This window comes from Agelaius tricolor, unplaced genomic scaffold, assembly GCF_023055355.1.
Source record: "Agelaius tricolor isolate 1412-34295 unplaced genomic scaffold, bAgeTri1.0.p SCAF_6, whole genome shotgun sequence".
Classification (NCBI taxonomy): domain Eukaryota; kingdom Metazoa; phylum Chordata; class Aves; order Passeriformes; family Icteridae; genus Agelaius; species Agelaius tricolor.
Window position 1 is genome coordinate 44,570,379 of NW_027269266.1, and position 25,859 is coordinate 44,596,237.

The 25,859-nt window shown below is 34.9% G+C and overlaps 1 protein-coding gene across 1 annotated transcript in view; it reads left to right on the forward strand.

Moving 5' to 3' along the window:
* BBS9 (Bardet-Biedl syndrome 9) overlaps window positions 1-25,859 on the forward strand; it is a 282,925-nt gene that overhangs the window by 102,639 nt on the left and 154,427 nt on the right. Inside the window, exon 20 of the mRNA XM_071429624.1 lies at window positions 21,958-22,140. Coding sequence (XP_071285725.1) covers window positions 21,958-22,140 — 183 coding nt within the window. The remainder of the gene's footprint in view (window positions 1-21,957; window positions 22,141-25,859) is intronic.

Sequence of the window (25,859 nt, forward strand, 5' to 3'; positions counted from 1 at the left end):
TTATATAATCTGACAGAAATTTGGTGGAACAGAGTTCTTTTTTTTTTGGATAATTTACATTGTAGTTTTGATCTGTCTTTTGAGACTGAGGTGTGAGATTTTATTCTAGTTAGCACATGAGGAATTGATGGCAGAGAATTGAGCCAGGAGTTGAAGTACTTGTTTTTTCAGCACTCAGCCTCTTTCTTTCTCTAGTGATAATGATGAAATGTGAACTAAAATTAAAATTGCAATAATATATTTTTTACACCTCAACATTACCTCTATTTGGCAAGATCCTTGGCTCTGTGGCAATATTGAAAATGAATCCATGAGAGTTCTGCTTTTGGTTGGGTTTGTCTACACATCTGTAATAGGCAGGTATGAGTTACTTCTGGCTGTGCTGCAGTTCTGAACTCATAGTGTGAAGTGCTGTGCCTAAGATTACTGGGTTAAAACAGCGCTAAAAGCACCTTAGTAAAATTTCTGGCTAGAGCTGTCTTGCACCTGACTGACTTGTTAATGTAGTGACTAGAGAATGCTGCGCCACCTGTACTTACCTCCTTAGATTTGGGTTTTTTAGATCCTTCTAGGAGGATATAGAAGTACCAGTTACTCATGAGACCTCTATAAAGGGTCATGCTTGAGAGCCCCTGAGCTCAGATAAATGGGGAATGGCTGCACAGTTCCTATGGCTGCAGGAGGTGGCTCAGTTCACTTCTGCCAAAAGACAGCATAATGTACCAAGTGCACAGAGCTTGGCCACATTAGAGAACACAACCCCTTATTTCTTTCACACTATTCCAAGATATTAGGTGCTATTTTTCAAATCTATGATGTAGTAAGACACTTACAAAATGGTTATGCTCAAACGTACAGATCTTGTATCGTTAGCTACTCAGCCTTACAGACAGTGTGGGAAATTACTTTTAAATAAATACCAGATTTTGGAAAAATTTATTATTGCCATTTAAAATTTTCTTTGTTTTTTGAAAAAAATTGGTTAAGATATTAGAGATAGTTGCTAGCAAAGACTGAGATAAAATATTTTGTTTCAGATATTTTTGTGCAATGCCTTTTTCGGGAATACTAAGTGCAATCCTTGAGAACAGATAGAACAACTGTAATATTGCCTGGCTACTGTAATACACTGCAGTTAAGCTGTAGAAGTAAAAAAATCTAGTTGTGTCCCCCCAGCTCATTAATCTAAATATTTGTTCTACTTTTTGCAAGTAAGTTTTGCTTAATGAACAGTATAACAGTATAACAAGTTAGCCCTAGATATCACGAAAAAAATAAAAAGAGAGGTAAATGCTACATATGGAGTTACATGGAAGTGACTAATGTTAGTCATCAGAATATTTTAATATTTAGTCCTTTCATAAAAACATAGAATGGCTTGGGTTGGAATGGACTTTAAAGATCACCTAGTTCCAGTCCTCTCTGCTATGGACAGGGGCACCTTCCTCTAGACAAATACTGGCATTTAAAGTTGCCATTCTCAGGCTGTCCTTTATATGCATTACTTTTGATTTCATATATTATCAATAGAAATCTACTACATCAATATTATTGTAAATACTCTTGGAAGCACACAGAATTAATTATGAATTCATGAATATGAATTTGTCTTAATACTTTTGATGATTTATTAAGTGCTTGGCAATAGTTTTCTCATTAAAATGTTATCTTTTAATTAATATTTTATTAATAAATAAATAAGCTAAATGTAAATGTTTGGGTTTAACTATTAGTTCAGTATAGTGTCTTCATAAGCAGTAATACTGGATGTGCAATCCTTAGACCTGTCTGACATAAAACCTGAGAAAAGCATTGGCTGTCATATTTATATCTTGCCTTTTAATATTTAGGATCAGAAAAAGGACCTGTCTGGTCTGCTAGGGAGATCTGGGGAAGTCTTTACCTTCTGTTTTGCTGTCACAGGCCTCAAATGAGTTTTGTTTCAGTCAAAATTACTCAAACACAGCTGTTCTTGGGATGGAGTATGGGGGCATGTTATAGACTCTGACCATATTGCTTTTAGAGGGAGGCTCCAGCATTCCCTTAAGTAAGCATGGGGATGACATGCCAGCATGTCCCAGATGTCATCAAGAGCATGCTGAGATCTTGGCATCTGGGACTACTTGTGGACTCCGTGTGCTGCGGAGCAGCTCCCAGGCTCTTCGTGGGGCAGTGGGTACAAGGCAGAACCTGCTGTGATCCTTGGAGTGGTAGAGACAGTTCAGGCACACTCACAGGGAATCTTACAGGCACAGATCTGGCTTTGCTGCTTTGAAGTTTCTGATACTGGAGGAAGCAATGTAGGAAGTGACCCCCATTTTGGCTTTGATGGTATGCATTTACTGTGTGTTAGCAGAAAGCAAACATCTGCCTGGTAACCAGGATGTGGTCCACTACAACTAAAACAGTGTGTATTTATAATGTTACATCAATCTCTCATGTTATTTCTAACCACTGTTATCTACAGTTCTACAGCACAGTCAAAAGAGTGATGGCAATAATAAAAATAAGAGTGTAGAGTAATAAATGGCAGATGGGTGAATTTTCTTGATATTAAAAATACCAGTCTTTACACGTCTGAATTTTACATAATCCACTGTAAGTTCCCATGCCATATTTAGGTACCTCAAATAACAGTGGACTTTAAGCTGCTTAGACTATTTGTATTCTCAAAAATTACTGGAAGAGATTTGGTGCATTTCATCATCAATCTATGGCACTTAGGTAGCTTACATGTTTTTGATTTTGCACTTATGATTCCTACTGATGTTGTTTAAAGGAGTAGATACATTGTCATTTTACTTTATTATTTCTTTTTTATTTTCAGCAAAACTTACTCTATATATATACATATATCCATATTGGAATTTTGCAAAAATGCTGTGGATGACAAAAGGTTTTTTTTTAGTCCTTTGAGTAGTTTGTCGAGTAGAATTTTTCTCTATTGTTTCTCTGTGTGTTTGTTTTTTAATTTAAAAAAGGTAGCTGTATAAATTTGAATGACATCATTAATGAATGGGAAGTGTTACGCACTTTGTAGGTTAATAATTTGTTTCATTCATTCCTCCTTTTCTGGGGTATATTTGTGTTAACTAAACTAGTGGCAATATTTCTTTAGGTGGAAAATCTGAAAGCTGTTTCTGTTTCTTTTCCTGTTTTAAACACCTTAGATAAGTAGTCTAACTGAAGGTTGCAATTAATTGTCCGTAACATGGGAATGGAATGCTGGTCTGGCATAGCCCAAATGAGTTGTACTGAATTTGGCATGGAGCATAAAAGAAGGTGAAGTCACTTCTAATGATATGTCCCAATTCGTAAACAGGTGTTTGCCCAAGGGGAACACACCAGTCTTGCTTTGCAAGCATTATGGCAGTGATTCACTGAAATATCTGAACATTTCTAAACCTTCCCTCCCCCAAAATATATTATGTCAATCCTTTTAGCAATTCATGTTCAGTGAGGTATTGCTTGCAGCAGTGAAAGAGATTAGATTCCAGAAATTGTGGCACTTTTTATCTATTAACTCATCTAATGAATGGTGTTTTAAAATTTGATTGGCAGCTTCTTTTCCCATCTTAATTAAATTGCTCCTTCACCCCAGTATCTTTGAAGGACAGAGCCTTTGTTTAAGATGTCAAGTTAGTCTTTTATTGTTTGATTCCACGGGGAGCAGAGCTTGCTGACAAGTTGAGAGAAAGATGGGGAATCAAGAATATACTTGTTAAAATTCTTATTTAAAAGGTCTTAATAGCACTAACTAGGACAAAGAGGGAAATGTGCCCAGTCACATTATTCTTCTTCACCTGACATGCAAAGAGCTTGTAACAGTTCTACTATATAAAATTCTTTACTGAAGATAAAGTTAAAAATAAGGCAATAAGTAATTTTGGAGAACACAAATACTTCTGAAAGCATGAAAGCAGTTAAATGTGTAGAAAAAATTAAAATAATTCAGTCAAAAAGACTTCTGTTTCTTTGGCAGAATCCGTGCCTAATTTCCATTGAAGGGAAAATATCAAATCAGATATACTGATAAAAAATAAGATAAATGCAGAGAAATAATATAGCTGTTATGGGAGGAAGTATTGATGGAGAAAAACCTTTACCAACGTTGGTAAAGGCCTGCTTATTAAAATATTTAGTTTTAAATTAAGTGGGGATTAGAAGCAGATTATTTTAAGGTCAGCAACTGTGAATTATTAGACTATTATTATAATCTCCTACAATTTGTATTTTAATATGCACCAATAGAAATTGCTTTCTTGAAGCCTTTCAGGGGTTTATTTGCATGTAGATTTGACTTCAAGGGTCAAAGTGCAAAACATATTATTTGAAGTTCACTGACATTTCTCATGTGGATGTATTCCTGTTCATCAGCACCAGGTGGCTGTAAAAAGTTTGTCAGTTTAATGAGACACAATTTTCCTTTGGCTTGAAGAAGACATAGAAACCCAATTAAAAACAATACAGGTCATCTTATGCTGTGAGGAATGTTTTTGCCATTCACATTAACCTCGTGGGCGTGGAGGACTGTTGCTTGTAAAATTCGCCTTTATGGTCACAACTTTTCCCAAGGACTTGTACAGATTCTGACCTATTTGCAAAACACTTTGCTGGACACTGAAATAATCTGATGAGGAGTTGTACTTTGGGATCTAGCCTATAGTGATGTACAGCTGTGCTTTACACCTAGGGCATGTTTTATATTCACTTATTAAATTAATTCATCCTTTGTTTGCCATCATGTTTTAATTAAGCTTGCATGCAAAATTTTTGATAAGCTGATACCACTTACGGAAATGAAGTTAAGATTGCCCTTAAGTCTTGGCACTATATTATATGATAATTAAGTGATCTTAGGCAAAACCAAAGCATACCTTTATTTAAAGGAGACGGAGTTAAGTCTGAGAAAATATGGCAAACCAATGTAAACATTATCCAGATTAATGATTCAGATTAGAGACCACTCAACTAATGCTTTCTAAAGCAATTACAAATCATGTTGGAATGAGAAAAAATTCAGGCTACCATGTTCTAGTAGTGATATGAAAAATGTGGTGGGACTTTGCTAACTTGCTTTTCTATTAGTTCTGGAATGAAAACACTGTATTATAGAAAAAGATTAGGGACACCAGTTTCTTTTTAAAACTGGGCATTTTTACATTAAAATATTTTTGTGGGCTGCCAAGCAGTCAGAGTAATGTTGGAAACAAAGTGGTGAATATGCAATGAAAACATATACATTTCTTGCTGCCCACACAGTACATGGCACCATGGGTTAATGTATTAGCCTTTCAGTTATAGGGGTCTTGTTCTGATAATACATGGAATATATTTGTTTTGACAAGTATATTGGTACGTACTATCACATCATCAATTATTTGAAGGTCAATAAAAGTAGTTGTAATGGAATATAGGGAAAAGCTCTTGTTAAACTCCTAAAAATTACCAGGAATAAGTCCAGACACAGAAGTCTCATGTTTTGCCTAACAATTACTCAAATTAACTGTTAATTACTTTCTTAAGAGAATGGTTTGCAGCAGTGAAGATGTGTCCCTAAAAATATCCTTTCTATATTATATATAGAATATGTGTGTTGTCCATATATAGAGAAAACTACAACTTCTCCTTCTCTCACAATATCCCATTCTATAAAAATTCTATCCTCTATTCTCCCTAGCTGTGGAGAATAAAACCCATGAATCTTCAGTAGTTGATTCCTGAAAATCTTAATTCCCATGGTGAATCCTGGGTACAGCTAGTGTCTCAGCCAATTTAGAGGGCTGTGCTTTATAAACAAAATCTGACCCTTACTGGGAAGCAAACACCTTTCAAGCAATGCTGTATTACCATGGAGCATAATTGCTTCCGTGCTTCCACGTTATATAGAGCTTTTGTAGTACAATCAGAAGTTTCAAATATAATGGAAAGTTTAATTACAGCCACCCACGGCCTTACTTGATAATATAATCATCTTGTAGCAAATTGACCAGCTCATCAGTTTTGTAGTCATAAATGCCACTGATGCTTTCAAACATATTTCACAATGAATTTACAAACTTAAAAATCTGTATACCTACTGAGATACTTTTCTCATCGTATGAAATCTAAGAACACACTGCTAATAAAATGTAAAGTTTATGTGTATGTAAACTGAACTCTTAAAAAAATGAATTGTAAATTACTTTATTGGGTTAGCTTAAACCAAATGGGCTGATATTTTGCTTACTGAACTTGTGGCATCAGATGTTTTTGAAGCAGAGAGGAATGGAAGGAAATAGAAATTCAGTTGTTGTAGTTAAATTTGTGACAAAGATTAAGGAAAAAGCTCTAAGAATACATTTAGTGCAGGTGTGAGTTTTCTTTCCTGCAGAGGAATTTGTGTGTCTCGAAGCGGTATCGGTCAAGTCGAGAACAGAAGATAGGGATAAAAGACCTCCGCACAATAGGGAAGAAACCTGCTTGATCCCCTGCCTATTTAAGTTAATTAGTTAATAGCATATTTTTCCTAAAGCTTTCTTCTGATTGGTTTTGAAATGCATGTAGAAGGGTCAGTGTGAGGGGGCCATTCAGCAAACAGGAATGTTAGAATGCTATATTGTGTTTAAATCTTTTAGAATCTGTAGAGTTTCAGTTTCCTGAGACTGGTACATTCATTAGAAGTGTTACTTTATTGTTTGTTTGGGGCTTTTTTCAGCTATGATGTGACATAAAAGAGTAATGCTTGTGTATGCTTCATTCATCTAAAGGGAGAAGTTTTTGTTCTGATCGAATGATTTAATAGTTTCCAGAAGTTACTAAGGAGAATATTAAAAATTACTGTAAACCTTTTAAAATCCTCAGTAAGAGTTTAACTCATGTTTAAGAACAGTAAAAGTTTGGACAGACAATTCTGTATACAAGGAAGGTCAATAAGGAGTGACAGAGGAGGGCATTTCCAGAGAACTGGGTAAAGCTGATATTTGAATAAAGCAGATGAATACTGAGATTTGTGTAAGGATATTGGCATGACATATATCATGAATCAAAATAATGGAATGACTGAAATGGAATTCTGTTAGAAAATTATTTAAGAGTATAATATAACCAGTAATGGTTGATACAACTGTATGGAAAGATATATTTTTATTTCTCTTCTTTTATTATGTGTTTAATTTGAACTATTAAAAAAATTTACTTCTTATTGAACTTTTTTGTGCCATGGTTAAGGAAAAAACTATATGTTAAGGATTTTTGTTAATCAGTATAGTTTGTCTCCCATTTCTAGTGTTTGTTCTGGATATTACTTTGCAAAATCACCACAAAAGGATAGGGAAAATTGCAAGTGCCTGAAAATAAATGAGAGGGGACAAAAACTATATTGCTTTTCAAAAACCTTTAGATGGGTTACAGATTCAGATAATATTTTTTTTCTAAAATCTGTTTGTATGTCAGCTGTAAAGAATCATCATCAAAGCTCAAAGAAAAAATTATTTTGATGTTCTGTCTTAAATAAGATATGCTCCTAACTCAAACACCAATTATATCAAGTGACCAAAAAAAATTCCTTTGCAATATTTTCACAGATTGATAATAAAGAAATAAATTGAGAAATACCCAAATGAATTTTGTTGTAAACTGGAAGATATTTGAAAAGAGAACAAGTAGTTATGCAGGGGTAAAGCTCTTTAATGGAGCAGCAGGTGAACTGAGAGGCTGATATCACATGGAGAAAAAAAGATAAGACGAGCACTCACTAGAAAAGACTAAATGAAAGGGGTCAGTTTTCAATTAGCAGGGATAATTACTGACAGAAGTACCCCTTGCCATTTTGAAAGGGATTTTGTCCATCAGTACTTTGATAGTAAGTCCTGATAGTGGAAGGGATCTTTGAATGTTGAAAATGGTAAATATTGAGAGAAAGATTTATTTTATTTAATAGAGAGCTACTTTTTCTTAAGTGAATTATTGCATCAAGGTTACTCTTTGCTTCAGTTTGTTTCAGTTTTTCTGTTTCTGTGAATATTGTTATGACCAATAGCAGTTGAACGTTTCCTCTACACACAGAAAACTCCTTTTTCAGAATATAATTATATATTAAGAATTATGCATATTTAATATACTTGTATATTAATTAGATATTAAGAATTATTATTATCTATTGAAAAAAATGTATTTTTCTAGCTTGCTTACATTCTGCACTTGATTTTTTCTGTGTGTAAAATCTCAGTTATACTGAAGTCAGTGACAAAGTTTTCTTTTCTGGTTTCATTAAAGTAGAGTCAATTTTATGTTTTATAATTGGTCAATATTTACTTTTTTAAAAACAGGATTACTATAGAACAACTGTGTAGCAAAAAATCTGTTTTTAGACTTGTTGACAAATGAAAAAGATATAATGAGTTTGACCTGCATATACCATATTTAATAAATTTATTTTGGTTAATTTTAAAGTGCTCAGATCATACTAGAAGGGCAGATTACAATGATGTTTTTTTCCCCCAAGTAAAGGCAACCACATCAGTGAGATTTTCTGAAGCAATAACTTTCTAATAAACATTTAGGCTGCCTTCTGCATAACTTGACTTGTAAGTACTGTGACACCCTAAGCTACCAAAGGTATGTGAGGTGTTTTCTAAACTGTAGTTTTTGAGTCTTTCTTGTTAATACTGATGTGTTTTATAGTATGGGTATGTGGATCTACAATATTTGATACTGTGTTTCAAAACCTGCTTTCTATGTGAATTCAGTGTATAGTTGTCTGTGATAAAACTTCAGGTTCAGACAAAGAGTAACTATTTTACAGTGGTCTAAAAAAACCTTTCCTCCATCACAAAATTCTGTTTAGCTGTAGCTTTTTGTAATACTAGGAATAGCACAAAAAAAGGAAAATAATTGAGCCCCAAATAAAGGAGACTTGTTTGCTTTGGGTATATGTTTATTGTTTTTCAGCTGTACTTTGACTTTTAAATAGAAGGATAGACTTATGTTGGAATGGTTTGTTTCAATGGGAAAAAATACTGTTAACAGTTTTCAGGTAAAACTTTAGATCTTATAGACAGAATTAATTAGATTTTGGGCTGTATATAGATCATGAATCAAAACCTAAATGTACTAAAATTTTCTTCTTAAGGGAACTAAAATGTTTGTGGTTAATTTCTCTGTGGACCTCTTTTGTGGCTGCTTTTGCAGATTTAAAACATGTTACTTTTCAAAAGAAAGTGTTGGTAATTTTGTGTCTTTAATGCTGTGCTGCTATATGGAAGTAAAAGGTTGTGAATACTAGTATGTAACATGCTTTGAGCTTATTTCTATTCTCCTTTTCAATTTTGAAAAAAGCTAAGACCTCCTCCTCCTCCCTGCAGTTTTAGGGTTCCTTATGCAATATTGTGAGGCATGAGAATACATCTGCACTGAAATACTCAAACACAGCAACATCTTGCTTACAATCTGTCAGTTGTTTCAATAAAGTTAAGGGAAAGACGTTTATTGATAATGAATTGATTGTGTCTGATAAGATGAAATTGTCCTTTGATTCTATTTCTCATATGGACTTGATGGCTAAGGGTCATCTATGGATATCCCTTGAAAAAGGGGGGAATGCTTTGCTATGATGTAGGTGGGTGAGATTCACAAAAGAAGGTTTCATCTAGGGAAGTTTGATTTTCTCTGTAGTCAATGGAGACAAAGAAGGGTCTTCTGGAGTAAAAGACATTGAAAGTTAGGTACCTTCTATTGTTAAAAAAAAGTTAATGGTCTCTCCACTCTTTTATGAAGGAAATTAAGGGAAACTAGCCACCTCATCTTACAATTTTTCTTTGTGGATCTCACTCTGTTTTAAGCAGCTGTGGTCTTCTATTTGCTCCAAAAGAAAGCAAGAGTACATATCTTCCTGGTTCCTCATAGTTTCTTTGCACCGTGTGGGTAGCAGGCACTTCTTCCTCCAGTTCCTTTAACCCTAAGCTCTGCAATGGAGTTATATCCTTTGGGAAATTATTTTTGTCTTATATATTCCCCTAGGAATTTTCCATTTCCATTTAGTAAAGAACATTGTGTTTGGTTCATATTCTCATTGCACAGTGGGTTCTCTATAGTAGTTCTTTCCACAGGAATGGTGCTCAGTAATTCTCTCCAGTCCCATCATTTAACAACCGTCCAGCTGTGTGCTTCCTTACATGATTGATGGAGCTCAGGCAGTTTGTTATACACCTCATGTGAGGTTTTATCTATTTTTATATATTTTCACCATTAACTTTTGACAAGTGGCTTAGAATCACTTTAGAGGGAATTGCTTACATGGAACCTGTCAATGCAGTCTGATTTCAGCTCTGTGGACCTGCAGTGTAAGTCTCAAATGCCATCTTTCTTTATGGACTCCTAATCAGATTGCAAGGCATCTGTTGGAAACAGTGGAAGCAAGAACTGGAGGTGGTCCTAGAAAAGATATGAATATGGACTATTCATGAATATGAGTGAAAGTAGACAAATGTTTTTCCTTAAGTTCCTATCATTTTATCCATGTTGAATTTTGCCCTCATCCATAACAAATACTTCTTTCCCTCCACCTCTCCTACCCTGACAGATGCTGAAGGCAGAGAGCATTGCTACTCTTTCAGGGGATGTAACTGTATAACTTAGGTCATGTTTCTGAGCTCCACCAACTGAAAACATCAAAGTGAATTTGTTCTGATATTTGGCCAACTTATTTAGTCATCCCTCTAGACAAAACGTTTATCTGGATTTTTGGTCTGCAGTGTGGCTAGAGTGTACGCTACCCAGATGTGTTTTCCTAACTTTGATGCAATAGAATAAAGGAAACATAAATACCCTTTTGAATACCTCTTGTTATGGCAGTAATAGTTGAAACTAAGTTAAAACTATTAGATTTGACTGAACTGGGGCATGAACTTCAGCTGTATTACATCAGGGGAAAAAGAAAAGTGTTTAAATTAAGTTTTTGCATATTTTTTTAAAGGAAAATCTTTTCTTATCAGAAAGCCTATCTCAGCCAAAATCAGTAAGAGCATTTGTTACTAATTTAGTGGGGTGTGTTTGCATGTGATTATATATTAGTGTTGAAAAGCAAGCTCTTTCCTGCTCTACATAATTGAGTGGATATGCAGTAGAATTATCCTTAAACTTCTGCTCAGACAATGAGGAGATTTTTCTAGATTTAAACCAGAGAAAGTTACAAGGTTAATTATCACATTTCAGACACTGAATTGTACCTGACACTTGCTATCTCTACCCTGTGCTTCCCTACCTCTAGCAGCCCCACTGGGAATCTTAGCCTTAGCAGGACTTAAAATTTTAAAACTGTACATCTTGTTCCATCTCCTCCATAAGCTCAGCTGCTTGTTAGAATAAAGGAGAAGTTGAGGAATCAGATCTTTGCATGGAAGGTTGTTATCTAAATGCATTAAGGCTTGTACATTTGATGGTGTCAAAATTTTCCTTCATGGATAAAATGGCTTTCTTCTAGGAAGCAATGGTGAACTGTGAATCCTTGAGTGTGACTTCAAAGACTTTTAAAAAGTGAGAGATTCTTCCCCTTAACTCCAGGTGGCCTGAACTGTTTTGCTTTACTGTCATCATGCTGGGGTAATAGGTAGTGAGGCTAGGTCAAAAATGGGTAAGTTTGCCACACAGCTTTTTTTTTGATAGAGAATTGGTGCTAAACATACTGGGAGGTGTTTCATTATACTGTTTACTAGCTCTTCCATACTTCCATATTTTCATTCATTTTAAGGAGAAAACAACAATAAGGGATATGAGTGGAGCTAGTAGTTGTCTTACTGCAAGTAGGTATAAAGTCGTATTTCCAAACACATTAGTGAAGGACTTTTGCCATTACTGCCAATTGTCAATTGTTTTTTGTGACATAAGTGGATCAATAAATACTGTATTTTGAAATGAAAGTTAGAAAGCAATATAGCTTCAGCTGTGTTTAGAAGTGCACCGGGAGAATGGCACAGAATGTTATGCTGAACAGTAAAGTCTCACCCCTCTAAGTATGTATGTGCATATATAATGGCAGACTTACTTTTTTGAAATTTACCCATAGCCTATGGTGAGATATGCTTACTTCATTAGAATAATCCTCAGTTAAATGATTTTTGCACTCTAAAATAATCACTTGTTTTGTGGCTCATCTTATTTTGAACATAAATTTTTTGGGATGAATATTTTCTTACTTTGGTTTGTTGTTTTTTTTTGTGTTTTGTTTGTTTGTTTGTTTGTTTTCTTTTAATTTTTTAAAATTAATATTGTTTTTATTTCTGCCTAAGTTCTAAATCTTATGTTTAACTGGCAGAATGCGCAGCCTGAGTTTATTATGTGGCTAAAGCAGGTGTGCAGGTAAAGAAAACTGCACCTGGTTGTGTACCTGTAGGCTTTGTGCTTGTGATTTAGCAGGGTATTTCAGGTGGGAATTTTCTTAATTCTTCACTTTGAGAGAAGAGTTAGAAGGTGCAGTTCCAGGTGTGCAAAAGAATGAGTATAAATGGCCATTATCTGTAGCACAACTAATTTGGTGACCTAAAAATACATGTTCTTTTCATCAACACCTGAAGATTTGCTGTTGTACACACTGTAATGTTACTTCAGGTGTTTTTTTGTTTTGTTCTCTTTCTATAGGTCAAGGGTTTCAGGCAGGGATATGATGCAGCTCTTTGCTGCTTCATTATTAGGTTAAGACAGCCTGCTGTGTGACTTGGCAGTAGGATATTTTTGCTCTTTCAATACTTGTCTTGCCCCCAGAAAATGAAAGTACACTACTAAAAATAATCATAGCTGTATGGCAGTGCCTGTTGACTTAGAAGTTTATTGTCACATAAAGTAGCACGCAGTTCATAAAGGGTTTTTTGCTGGGTATTGTGTTGAAGCGAGCATTAATGTGGTCTGTGCTGTACTTCATCTGTGGAGAAACACAAGAGCTTTCTTTGTCTGAAATATATTGTTTTAGCACCTTGTATGAACAATGAATTTTTACTTTCCTAAATGATGCCATGATGTTTTTGAAACATTTTTTTTCCTCCTAGTAAATCCAGTAAGACTAGAACTTAAATCTCTGCTTTGTTTTCTTCAAAGTTAATAAATTGTGGTTTTTAACTGAGTTTTACAAAACCTGTATTTCATCATGATGTTCCTATGTTTGGAAATGGTTATGTCTCTTCCAGTAAAAAAAGAATAGAAGACATTATGGAAAACTTGGAATTCAAAGACAAAGTATTCAAGCAAGCAATTCATGTATGATGACCTTTGCACTTTGACTTGGGAAGCTTGTTTTATTTCTAAATGTACTGTCATGTGTTCTCAGGATTTTACTAATAACAGAGAAAGTCTATAAGTGTCTCAAAATAGAAAAGTAATTTTAATGAGAGAGGTCCTGAAATGAGTGTTATAGTTAAGTCTGAGCTTCTAATTAGCCTGCCATCCATTTTCTTTGGTTTCTATGTTTGGAATTTGTTTCCAGAATGTGTAGTTTTAATTTAATCATTCTTAGCCTTACTTTTACTCTTAGACACAGTATTAGTCAACCACAATGTTTTTTAATTACTTAAAATTATGTACTAGCTCCACCTGAATGAGGAGTTCTGGAAATTTCTTCAGTTAATTCAGTATAAAGCAGAAGTGCCAAAATTGCAAGTGGGATTGGCAGTGGCTTGGAATTCGGGTTAGAACTTCTCTATCTTCAGCTGGCTTGCTGATTTGTTTGATATTGATATTTTTATTGTTAAAGGTCTCAGAATAGAATTTGGTGGAATAGCTTTGTGTTCATTTATACAGAGGGGAAATAGCTATATTATGTATTACTTGGATTTGTTCTTATTGCTCTTTTCAAGATGTATTTGTCAACACATTTTTGTTTTTCATTATTACAATAAGATATAGATATGAACCAAAGCTGTTCTAGGACCTGTTTTACAGTGTACTTTCTGGGAAGCAATAATTTGTGGATTTATTCTAGATTTCTAAAACTACTCTCATCACGTGATATCTAACATGCTACAAATGCTTTTTTCCCCCACTAGGTGCATATGACTGATAACAGTGAGAGTAGTGGTCTTTGACAGGATGAAATCCTGCCTTTACTGAATGCATGCAGTGCTCCCACTGGGGTAAATGAATCCTTAGTTTGACCCATTGAGCTTCATTGTACATTAATTTTTGCAGAAGTACAATCTGATATATTTGTCTTGATTTCTTGGCCATCCATAATTTAATTGCTCTGATAGGCAATTAAAATTTTTCAGGTTGGGTCTCCTGGTTTTTCAACTGGTTTTTTAGGTACAAAGCTTATTTAAACACACAGTTGAAGCATTCAACTTCAACTGTTTAATTTTTTTTCTTTTATTGTAAAGTTTTTTTGTTCGTTATTACATAATGCCATGCATTTGGTGACACAGACCAAGTTCTCCACCTCTCTGTCTCCATTTAGCTCATGTTTGGCTGTATTTTATATACATTGCTGCCAATTCAACCACTGCTTCACAATGAAACTCTGTCTTCAACATTCATTGACTATCACAGATTCTGTGACATATCTGTGTGCTATTTAGCACATCCCTTTGCCTAAATAGAACTTTTGTTTTGAAGGGTTAAGTAAAGGATTCATTGTAACTCACTGTGTTTGTGGGTTTTATGTAATTTGTAACAGATGTTACTTCACTTGGATAAGCTACTAATTTTATAACTCCACTTTTAAATTTGGATTTTATAATGTAGAACTTATTTTTAAATGTATTGCAAAGTACCATATATATTTTGGAACATGTTTGTAGCATAATTCCAAGAATTTTTCGCCCCCATCTTGGTATTTAACAGTTGTACCAAATAAGAATTTGTTACTTTTTCTCACTGTTGCAATTTCTCCCATGCAAAACTGCTTGCAATATTTACCTGTGTGTAGGCCATTGAGAGGAGGTGTCAGGTATTTAAATAATCATCGTTGTATTGTTAGTATTGACCATATTAACTCATCTGGTGTCTCAAAATTGGTAAACTCTTAAAAACAAACACAAAAAGCCAATAATATAGGAAAAAAGAGACAAATATAGGTAAGTATATTAAACAAGTTAAAATAATCTTAACTGTAATCCTTACTGCAGATGGGACATCAGAGACAAAAGGAATTCCTCATTTCTGTTCCCATGGCTTTACACAAGGAAGCTCAGTCAAGGATGGGCAGCAGTATAAAGCACTAAGATGGTTTAAATAAGCAGTAAACTGGCAACAATGATGGGAACAAGCAGGTTTTGCCACTAGATTAGTGTTGCTAAGGCAGAAAAAAATTTGAAATTGATTTATGCCCATGAAGAGCTGCATGTTAAGAATCAAAGGAATATGAATTTCTTACATTAATTAGAATGTACTAATTTAAAGTAGAGCTAACCAGGTGGTCTTCATTCTTGGATTTTATGGGGAAGGTTGTTTATATACTTAGGACAGACAAAATAGAAAATTCCTATGGAACAGAGTGACATTGACCTATCGGGTTTTTATTTGGGTTTAAATGTAATCAAGTACTTTTGGATAATGCACTCAGGTGTCTGGGGTTCTAAACCCACTAAATATTTTGCAGTCATTTTCAAAAATAATTCTGTTCAGACTATAATAGTGTAGATAAAAGCTGGAGAGAGAGAGACTTCTGAAGAAGAAGCCTATTTTCTTAATGAGTATTCAAAAGAGGAAAAATTAAGAAGCTCGAGATATTTTTTCCTTTTGAACTGACCATATTTATACCACTATGCTGCTGTATAGCTGAAATTATATTTACTTTATCACCAAAGATTTTCTTATTGACATCATTGTCACTAGTTCTTAAAATGAAAGAATTAAAATAAATGATGCAGCATGATTCTCTGTGGCAATAATCCACTCCCACTTTGGTTTTGTGTAAGACACAGCTTTGATACTTGTGAAGTTGCAAGAGAGGGTTCTGAATGTAAACAGTAAATGCATTTAGCCCTTGCAAGCGTTTGAGTTGACTGTCATCAAAATGTGCAGCCTTTCTTATGCTTGTAGATAGTATTGCTTTGTGGTAAAATCCAATTTAGAAAGGTGCAGTAGAGCTGTTAGTGATAATTCTGTCTTGGAAGCAACAGAAGAAAACAAAACCACACAGCTTCCCTGACAGCCCTCAGTATTTTCTTAATCTAACTCTTGTTTTCAGTGGCACAGACTGCTATAGTAATTACTTGTGTTAATTTCATGTTCATCAAATGAGGCAGTAGATTTTCAGGAGGTAGCTGTGTGCATCCAGATAAAGCATGGGTCATCATGCTGCACTGTCTTTTGTCTCTGCTGTCTTCTCTCATCAAGGCCATGTTGAGCTTCACTTGAAAGTCGAGTATTTGGCGTCTAGTGAATTGAAGCTTTGTTGTCATCATGGTGGTCCTGTGCCACAATTTAAAGAGCTGCAGTCATGGTTAGCACAAGCTGAGACGTTCTCATAAGGGTCAGATAATTGTGGCCTGGGGTGCTTAATCCCAACGTGCGCTCTCAGGTCGCCACTGCCGCGCTGTGGGAACGCGATGGCGTTTAGAAGTGCTCCCTTGTGACAGGGATGTGCCTATTCTTCCTGGTGACGGAGCACTCGATAAAGATCGCCCTCTGACATGGATATCTCTGCCCACATTCCATAAAGCTTCAGTCACCTGTCAAAAGCTCTGTGCACAATGGCTGTTGAGTGAGATGGTCTGCACAGGGAATCAGGCTGCTAATCACTACTTCTCTGTCTTGGAAACTACTTTGAGACTTGCCTGTTTAGAAAACCAAAAAGTTTACTTCTAGAGTAAGGGTATTAAGAATTTCATATATAGAGGTAAAAAAAGGGGTTTGTAAGAAAAAACATATTTGACTTCAAATGCTTACACATCCTATGTGAATTAAGATATGTGATGGAGACTTCTTAAAACCACACACAAAAAATTGTTGGGCCTTGTTTTAGGTTTGGCAAGTGAGTTGTATTTCCTTCTCTAAAATTGGGAAAAGAGTGAGACTCGAAGTAAGTGTCCTGTGTCAACAGCAATGAAGAAGCCATAATTAGCATTTCTCAGGTCTCCAATTCTTCCTGCTTTATATTCATTAACATCCTGCTTTATGAAGATCTAATTCTGCTTAAAAATAGTTGAAAGGGGTTAGATCAATTAACTTTCTTGCAATAAATTATTCTGTAAAAACAATTGCCAGAAGAGACCTGTGAGCTTCGTCATCCATGTGTTCATTTCAGAATAGTTAAATTTCTGATGTTACCTTTCACATTGTAACAAAATTTTCATACAAGAGTTGCTCATAAGTGCTATGGATGGCATGTAAAGAGATTCTCTATTCCTTAAATGCCAAAATTCTGTTTCTTCATACTTCATTTCTGCTAAAAGTAAAGTTACTTCAGAATTCTGGAAGCTGAACCAAATATATTAGAACTAGATGACAGTGAGACTAGTTGGCTATTTTTTTTACCAGTTGTGAATAGCTGGTTTTTTTCTTCTTCTGTTTAAACAAAAACAAAAACAAACAAACAAAAAACAACAAAAACAAAACAAACAAAACAAACAAAAAAAAGAAAACCATATTATCTGTCACTTTTTCCTGCTTTCCATTTTAGGATAAGGCATAAAATCTGGCAGGGTTTTCAGTCCCAAAGGTGTTAGGGACTCCAAGAAAATATACTACCAACACAAAGGAAGCTCCCTGGAACTTCACGATCATTTCTTGCCCTTTATTTTTTCAAAATTTTCTTCAACTTCCTATCCAGCTGAAAGTGGATTCTTCTTCACCAGAAGAAAGTGTTTTGTATTTTTGGAATTGTGTTTGTATTTTTTTATATTATTAGAAGAAGCCTGGTAGAGTCATTATTAAGGTCCATTATTGCCTCAAGAAATTTGTCTGCATGTACAAGAGTGGGCTATGTTGCAAGCCTTTTTCAAGAGGCATAACTAATTTTGAAGTTATAGCTGGATGTTAAACAATGACCTAAAAATATCTTACACTACCTCTAATGATGGAGAACTCTGACTGATTTTAAAACTTGCATCAGCATTAGTTTACAGTTTTCACACTCTTGGCATCTTACAAGACCTACTTAGCAATGAAATAAGCATGGAGAGACATCTTTCTGCTTAAACACTTCAGGCTGAAAACATTGAGAAATGTTCTATACTTGGAAATTATTGAAGTCAAATCCTTGTAATAGTGTTGGGGTATGAAGTTCTTAAGACTATAAAAAAAAATCTGGATTTCAGTTCTACCACTGCAAGTGAGAATATGAAATGTAGTAAAAATGTTAAACATGATCTTTGTTTAGAGATAATTACTTGTTTTTTTACAGTATACTTTCAGAATAACTTAACTGTACTTTTCTGTAGTTACATGTATTGAAAGAGAGTATGGGTCTGTTCAGAAAAAAAATCAAAATAATATAAATCAAAAGCAAGTTTTGATCAGTTATAAAAATATATGTTCAATATTGTACATCCACACTATTTCAGTATCTCTTAAATATTTCCTGTATCAGATACTTTCCTTTCATTCATAAATTTTAGAAAGATCATTTGAAAAACTTATTTTTAATTTTCTTTGTTTGAAAGCTTTGTGATATTGAAGAAGGAGAAAGAAAAATGTTAAGTAGGCAATGATAGGTCTTATGCCATGTAGATGGACTTTTTACTTAATAGTTTCCAGTTGGTCTAAAATCTTTATATGCAAGCTACATTTGAGACTGTCGGTTGCAATGTATTTTCCTACCTATCCTGTGAAAATTGAGACAGGGAGAGGTTTTCTTTTTTTATAAGATTTTATATCTATTTAGATAAAATAGATATTAAACAGATTGAACAGCTACTCTGGGAACTGAAAATAAAATTGGGAAATGATGGAGAAATCATGATTGAGTCTGAAGAGACAAAGATCTCAGATTGCAAAGGGTACAGATCCTTTATGTTCCTCAAATATTACAAAATATAAATAGAGATGTTCAGGCAAAAATAAAATGATTAAAAATATTAATGTCATGTTGTTAAAACTTACTCATTCCTAAATTCCACAAGTGTTTGAGTGAAGTGCCCCAGAATACTTCTAAAATTTGCAGCTCATGTCCTGGGAGATTTTTAGAGTCATTTTACTCCATGAGAAAAGATTCCCCCCCCCCCCCTCTCAAGTATTTACTGTGTAACCATGTATTGTCAAGGAATCTTTAGTCTTGAGGCTTTTTAAATATTACTAGTCTGTGTGTGCCTGCGTTATAGTGTGGTAATTCATATTGTATTGTCCTGTGTCCTGGATATTCCAGATCTCAGAAAGCTATATTGGGTCACTTCATCTGTTAACAGAATAATTAGTGCTTAGAAGTGGTTTTTTCCCCTCCTTGTTATTTCTGTAAGTTTAAAGTAGAGCTTGTATATATGCAGTTATCTGAAGATTTAATTACTATGTTTCAGTGACCTGCAATGCTTAAAGACTGCACTTCTCCTTTAGAAACTTAGGTCTACCACTTTTATAACATTTGCCTAATATTATTGTGCATGAGAACTGTAGAATTTTGTGCCAAAGAAGAACTTTTAATAGCTGTTCTTCTTAAGGGTTTTTATGAAACTGCTTTCAAAATAGGTTATGGACTTGGTATATCTGGTATTGTTTGGAAGTACTGGGATATATTTGTTTTACACCTAGAGCCTGTGAAAAGGTGAGCATCTCCTTTGTTCATGTTTATAAAATAGGAAGAAAACCTATCCTAAAATGAAGGCTCCATAAGGTAAAAGGCCATGTCAGTTACTTTGCTTTATCCTGTTTGTGTTTCTGAAGTACATAGGAGAGTGTCAGCTGAAATATAGCACAGAGTGAGAAATCACCTGGGAATTTATGAATGACTCCAGAAAGTAGCCTTTGCTATGTAAGTGGGGTTCAGGTAGTTGTCACACAAGGGTAACTCTGTTTGCTTAGATCTTCAATAAAATTAATGTTGTCTGAGCATTATCCATGGTAGGGTACAGGTAGCTTGCCAGGAATTCTGAATTGCACTATCCCCAGTCAGTGATGACTTTGGAGGAAGCATACCAGTGAATGAGTACACCTCATTAGCATATTAAATTCATCTTCATTCATTGTTCTTCCCAAAATTTCAGTTGTATATTGGACAGGAAAAGAAATTGTATTTGAAGGGCTCTGTTAGACTGAGGAAGATTTTACTGTTGTTGCTTGTCTCAGAAAGATGAAGCTGTACGATGCATAAAATTACTGTTACATGGGTCAGAGACAGCTGGTGTAGGTTGCTACATAGTGTGCTGCTTATCAGTGGCTTTGTCACCCATAACTCTTGGAAACCCATAACTCTTTGTCACCCATAACTCTTGACTGTGATATGGAACTTCACCTTTTGTAGAACATGAGGTGTGGAACGCATCAAGGCTTTGGTCAGGGCAAACTGAATGCCAACACAGATGCATCAGGTGACATGTCGGTGGTATCATTACTGTTCTCTGACCAAAGTTTGTTATGTTGGTTTTCACTGCTTAGGATTAATTTCTTCGTTCTCCTTCACATGGTTAGCTGGGTTTTTTTGTTTGTCTATTTTGTTACTTGGCTCTGATTTGTGTAGTGTTTGGACTCATGGGTGTCCTGTGGGTTTTCTGCTTTATTTGGAAAGATTACATTTTAAAATCTAAAACAAAAGCTATCAACACATTTTGTTTGAAATGTTTCATATTTATAGTTCCCTAAAATTCTGTTTTCTTTATCTTCCCAGTCACATGGGAGCTTGGAGGGAACACACATACATCTCTAATGCCAGCATTGCAGATTAAAAATAGTTTTCCTCCACCAAATGCTAACAGCTGGTTGGCTCTCTTTCCGTGCTGAAGATGCATCATATAGTATTTTCATTTTTCTGCTGTTGCCAAAATGTTAATGGATCAGGCTCTGCAAGTTGTACTTTGTAAATTCTGCTGTAATACTAATTACACTTAACTGCATTTCTATGAGGCTTTTCACAACTCCAGTCAAGCACCTATTACCCTGTCTTGCAAATAAATAAACAGAAAGTGGTTGAGAGAGGTGCTTTGTGTTGATTTAAATAACAATCAGATAATCAACGCTTCTGTAAACCAAGTGTTGTTTGGGTAGCATGGAGATATAATGGCACTCCTGAGAACAGGTCTTTTAAGTTGTGCTCCCCCAGGATGAATCCCTAACCTTTGTACCTTTCCTTTACTTGAAGTACTCCAGCGCAAATACTGTGGAAAGTCTCTTGTCATACTGAAGTTACAGCAATTGCCTATTGAAATGATTTCTGAACTGAGTATCATATAATAGGTTTTCCCCATCTTGAAGTACTCAGCAAAACACTTACCATATTAGAAGAAGTGAATCTGTTAGTTTTATTTTATTTTGAAAATTCTTTCATAATGTCTGGGACTTAAAGTGATATTGCCTTCATGTACATGATCCATAATGTTTACATTTTGGCATAAATGCTGAAGGAACTAGGGCAAAACATGGAAAGACATGAGAGTTAATAAAATAACAGATGGCAGCTGTGTTCCAATGGAAATAATTATATGCTGCCTTTTTAATAGCATAAAATCAATGTGTTGTTTTTGATTAATACAGTAGGTTTACTGGTCATATGGAGATTAGTGTGTGATATAAACCTGAAAATTAGTTTGTTGTCACGTATTATGTGATATGATGGGGATTAATTTCAGGAATGCCTTAAAAGTACGCTCTAAACAAAATCCTTTCTACACTTACTGTACTAGATGGATTAATCCTGTTGCCATATGGACTTGAAATTGCCTTGGGTATGCAAAAGAAAAATCTAGATAAATGATAACTCATTTAATACTCGGTGGTTTGTGTTTATGGAAAACAGAATTCCTCAGGATCTTCTAAAGGAAAACAAGAGTGTGCCAAAGGTAATTTCAGTGTTGAGTGTTCACGGACGGTAAAATTATATTTAACAGATGTTTGTAATTTTTGCAGGTAATAGCTCTAGCAGATGCAGCAGAAGAAAATCAAGCCAACATGTTCCAGGCATTTGCAAAGTTGAAAAGTGCCACCCATCTGGTGATTATGCTGATTAGTTTGTGGCAGAAGCTCAGCACTGATCAAGTTGCTATTTTGGAAGCTACGTTTTTGCCATTAGCAGAAGATACACAAGAGCTGGTAAGAATCTGTAAGAGCTGCTTCAAAAATGCTCATTCACACATCTTAAGCCTTTAAATTTCCTTATTTCTCCCTGTACTTTGCTGAAGACTGTCCTTTGAAGTAATTTAAGTAGCCTTAGTAAGTAGGTGTTTGGTGCAGACTGTGCTGATTTCACAGCAAAGTGGAAAAGTAGGAGTAGATTAGAGAATGTTTCAAAAGAGGACATGTGTGGTACCAGTTAAATTCTGCTTAGCCTTTCCTTACCAGGCCAAGTCGGAATGTCTCACATAAATTTAGCTGAGTTTCACCTTCTGTCCTGTGGTTAGGATAAACAGAATAAGACCCCTAGGTGTTCAAGACTCTAATATGAATGTTCTATAACATACATGTCCACATTCCAATAGAAACATAAAAGGTACACACAGCAAATACAGTACATACATTTGAGTTTATTAATCATTTGCCATACTTTGTCCTCAGTGTATTTACAGTGGTTTATATAAGGGATGAAACTTATCTAAGCAAAGTACTGTGAATAGACAATTTCCTTGTACTCCAAACCATGCTCTATATAGTTTTGCATTCTGTGGATGTCACGCTAATTCTGTTTTGATTTAATGAGTGTGACCAGGTGAGATTGTGTATAAAATCTGGAGATTGGTCTGTGAACACAAGTGATGCTGCTTATATCCACACCTAAGGTCCACAGCTAAACACTGCTTTAGTTGAATTAAAGAATGTTCTCAACTTAAGAGTTGATCCCCAGTTAGTTTCAACAATTATCTTAAGTACACATTAATTTCAATTTTCATGCTCTGCACAGGGTTTTTGCAATGTACAGTGAATCCAGATTTCGGTGCATACCTGGAATACTTAGAGTGGTTTGTGGTCTTTTAGAAAACTTGTGCTGGGTTCCAAGTGAATATAGGATCTTCTGCCATTTCCACCTGGGGGGCAAAAAGTGTTTTGGCATTTTACATGATATTGACTCATACCAGGCAAAGCAAAACAGTTTTGTTGAGATTTGTTTTGGATTTAGTCCTCATTTAAACTTGGAAAACCAAGCTTTGAAACTGAGGAACGTGCATTCCCATGAACTGAATTCAAAGAAAGTTCCTATGAATCTCCTAAAAGCCCAAACAAACATTTTTTTATATGACTAATTTTTATTTTGCCATCAGGAATTGGGTTGCTTTGCTGCATGTTTTGATGAAATATGGTACCATTTGTTGTATCCTGTAATGCAGGATTTTGTTTCAGCCTATATCTCGGTGTGGTTTTAACGTGGTGGTTAACAATGTTCCATGTTGAAGCTGCAAGACTTCACATAAGCATTGTAAGGATGTATATCCTGCAGAGCAGTCAGGATGAAAAATGTAAACCAACAACTGGAGGGGGAAATAGAAACAAAACCTTTACAAAATACTGAATTATGTGCCAAATTATGGTACCACAGAAATCTGAATGTAATTTAAGAAGCTTAGGCAGGGAATGGGGAAATCTTCTGACATACCAATGATATTTACAGACAGAAGCTTCTAGCTAGTGTTCAGGTTTCCTTGTAAGCAGTGAAGTAGAACACTGGTGAAAGAAAATACTCTGAAGAATTTTTATTTACTCTTCAAACAATTCTGCACAATGATTTGTTGTATTTTTATTTGGAGGGAATGTGTTAGAAGACAGTTTGGATGCAGTCTACGTCTCCAGAATATTTTCTGCCTTGTGAGCGTTAAACTATGGAAGTGTTTTCTTAAAAAAAGGGAAATGTTTGGAATACACTGTTAACATAAAAAGAAATGCCTCTTTTACCATAACATCAACATTATTCTCATACACGCCATTTCATTTAGAACAGATTGTGTCTTGTTTTCTAGACCTGGCAATCACTTCAGTTAGATATTTAGCAAATGCGAAAGTGGCATTCTCTGTTCTCATTGTGTCACCACTTTTTCTCAGACTACTAAATGATTTCTCTTGCTGCAGACTTTTGTCTAAGAACATATAAAATTTGAGTTTTCTTCTTTACAATGAAATAGTGGAAGAAATACTGCAAACTTGCATATTTTATATGAATAACAGATATTTGGCATCATGTTTTGTTTTCTGGCAGTAAATTTCTAACTAACACCTAGATAGCACTGCTTTGATAAAACTGACTAAAAAGGATTGTTCAGTGTTGGAAATCCAAGGACATTCCTATTTTTCAGTGATTCTTTCATGAATGATGCACAGTTGTAGAAGTAGAGCATCAGAAATATAACGAGATCTCTCTTGGAGTAAATGAGCTAATTCTTCTGATAATGAAGCCACTAAAAATTGATGCCAAAACTGAAGAAAAGTACTTGCCAGGAAGTTAGGTACAGTTTGCCCAATGTACTTTGTTACCGTGGGACTAAAATAAAATCCATAGTTAGAATATAGAAGTATATATTAATACTATTTCAGAGCATAGTGTTACAGCTGTATGCAAACTATACTTTCACATGTATACTGGTTTTGAGTTCTGTATTTTTCTGTCTGTTGAAATATATGGTAGAAAAGCACTTTAGGGTGCTTTTGGAGACAAAAGAATCCATGATTTGTTAATAATGTTAAAAAGTACTAGAGATTTTGTTACATGGAGAGTTGGTCACTGTTCTGCTAGACTAGCATATTTGTTATTAGCTTGTAACAGGGACTGACAGCAGTTTGAAGTACTGTAAAGTCTGAAACAAAAAACCCTCTCATATTTCTAAGGGTTTTTTTTCAGTGATTATCCCTTACCAAGCTGAGTTTTCTGGATAGAAAAGGATTTGAAAAATGCTGAGTTTGTTATAAAGTACGTGTTTACAATAGGAAATCCGTTTGGGAGAGGAGGGAATTTGTCCAGGCTAATTTAAAGGGTTCAAAGGGTTCATGCTACACAGGGTAGTTTTGATATAATGGTTGGATGGCATCTGGATTGACTGATGGCTCATATGCCTGATGGTTAAGGTATTAATGCTTTCTTTGTTTAACACATTACAAAGGGAGAATAGGTCTGTCGATACAAACATTCTGACTTTAAGACTGATGGAGGGCCCTTGGCAATACAGCCATCAACAGCAACTTTACTGAAGAGTAAATATTTTCCTAGTTCTCCTGATGTTACCAAATAATTACATACAAGTGCTTCATTGCTCAGAATCATTCCTTGCTTGTTGTAGTCACATTTGTGTAACTATAGTTAACAGTAACAGCTATAAACCGGTGTTGAGGAAGTACATTTCCATCTCTCTTTATTTATGTTTGGAGTCATACCAACCAAATAAATGTCTCTATTAGATCTTAGGATTTTATTGAAGTTGTAATTTGAAAGAAAAATATGCCTGAGGGTGAAATGCATATTTTAATTGACTCTATGATTTACAGTAATTAACTTACATTAGGGACTATAAATTTACCACTTCGCAGTGTTGATTAGATAAAGTTGAAAAATGTACTTTAATGCAATGACGAAAAAGAAATGGTGTCAGAAAACACTTCTGAAGTGCCTGTAAAAGTCACATAGGAGTTACGATCAAAAGTGTCTCTACTTACTGTAAGAAGATGATCTGAATGTAATGCACAAAAAAAAAAGAAAAAAATCATTTGGGAAAGACTAGATAGCCTGCTAGGTTTTATGCATGATAGCAAATGGGTTTTACTCTACAGTTCTTGAGTAATGTAAAAAATACCATTTTTTCCTTTACTGAGTTTAACCTCAGTAAAGGAAAGAA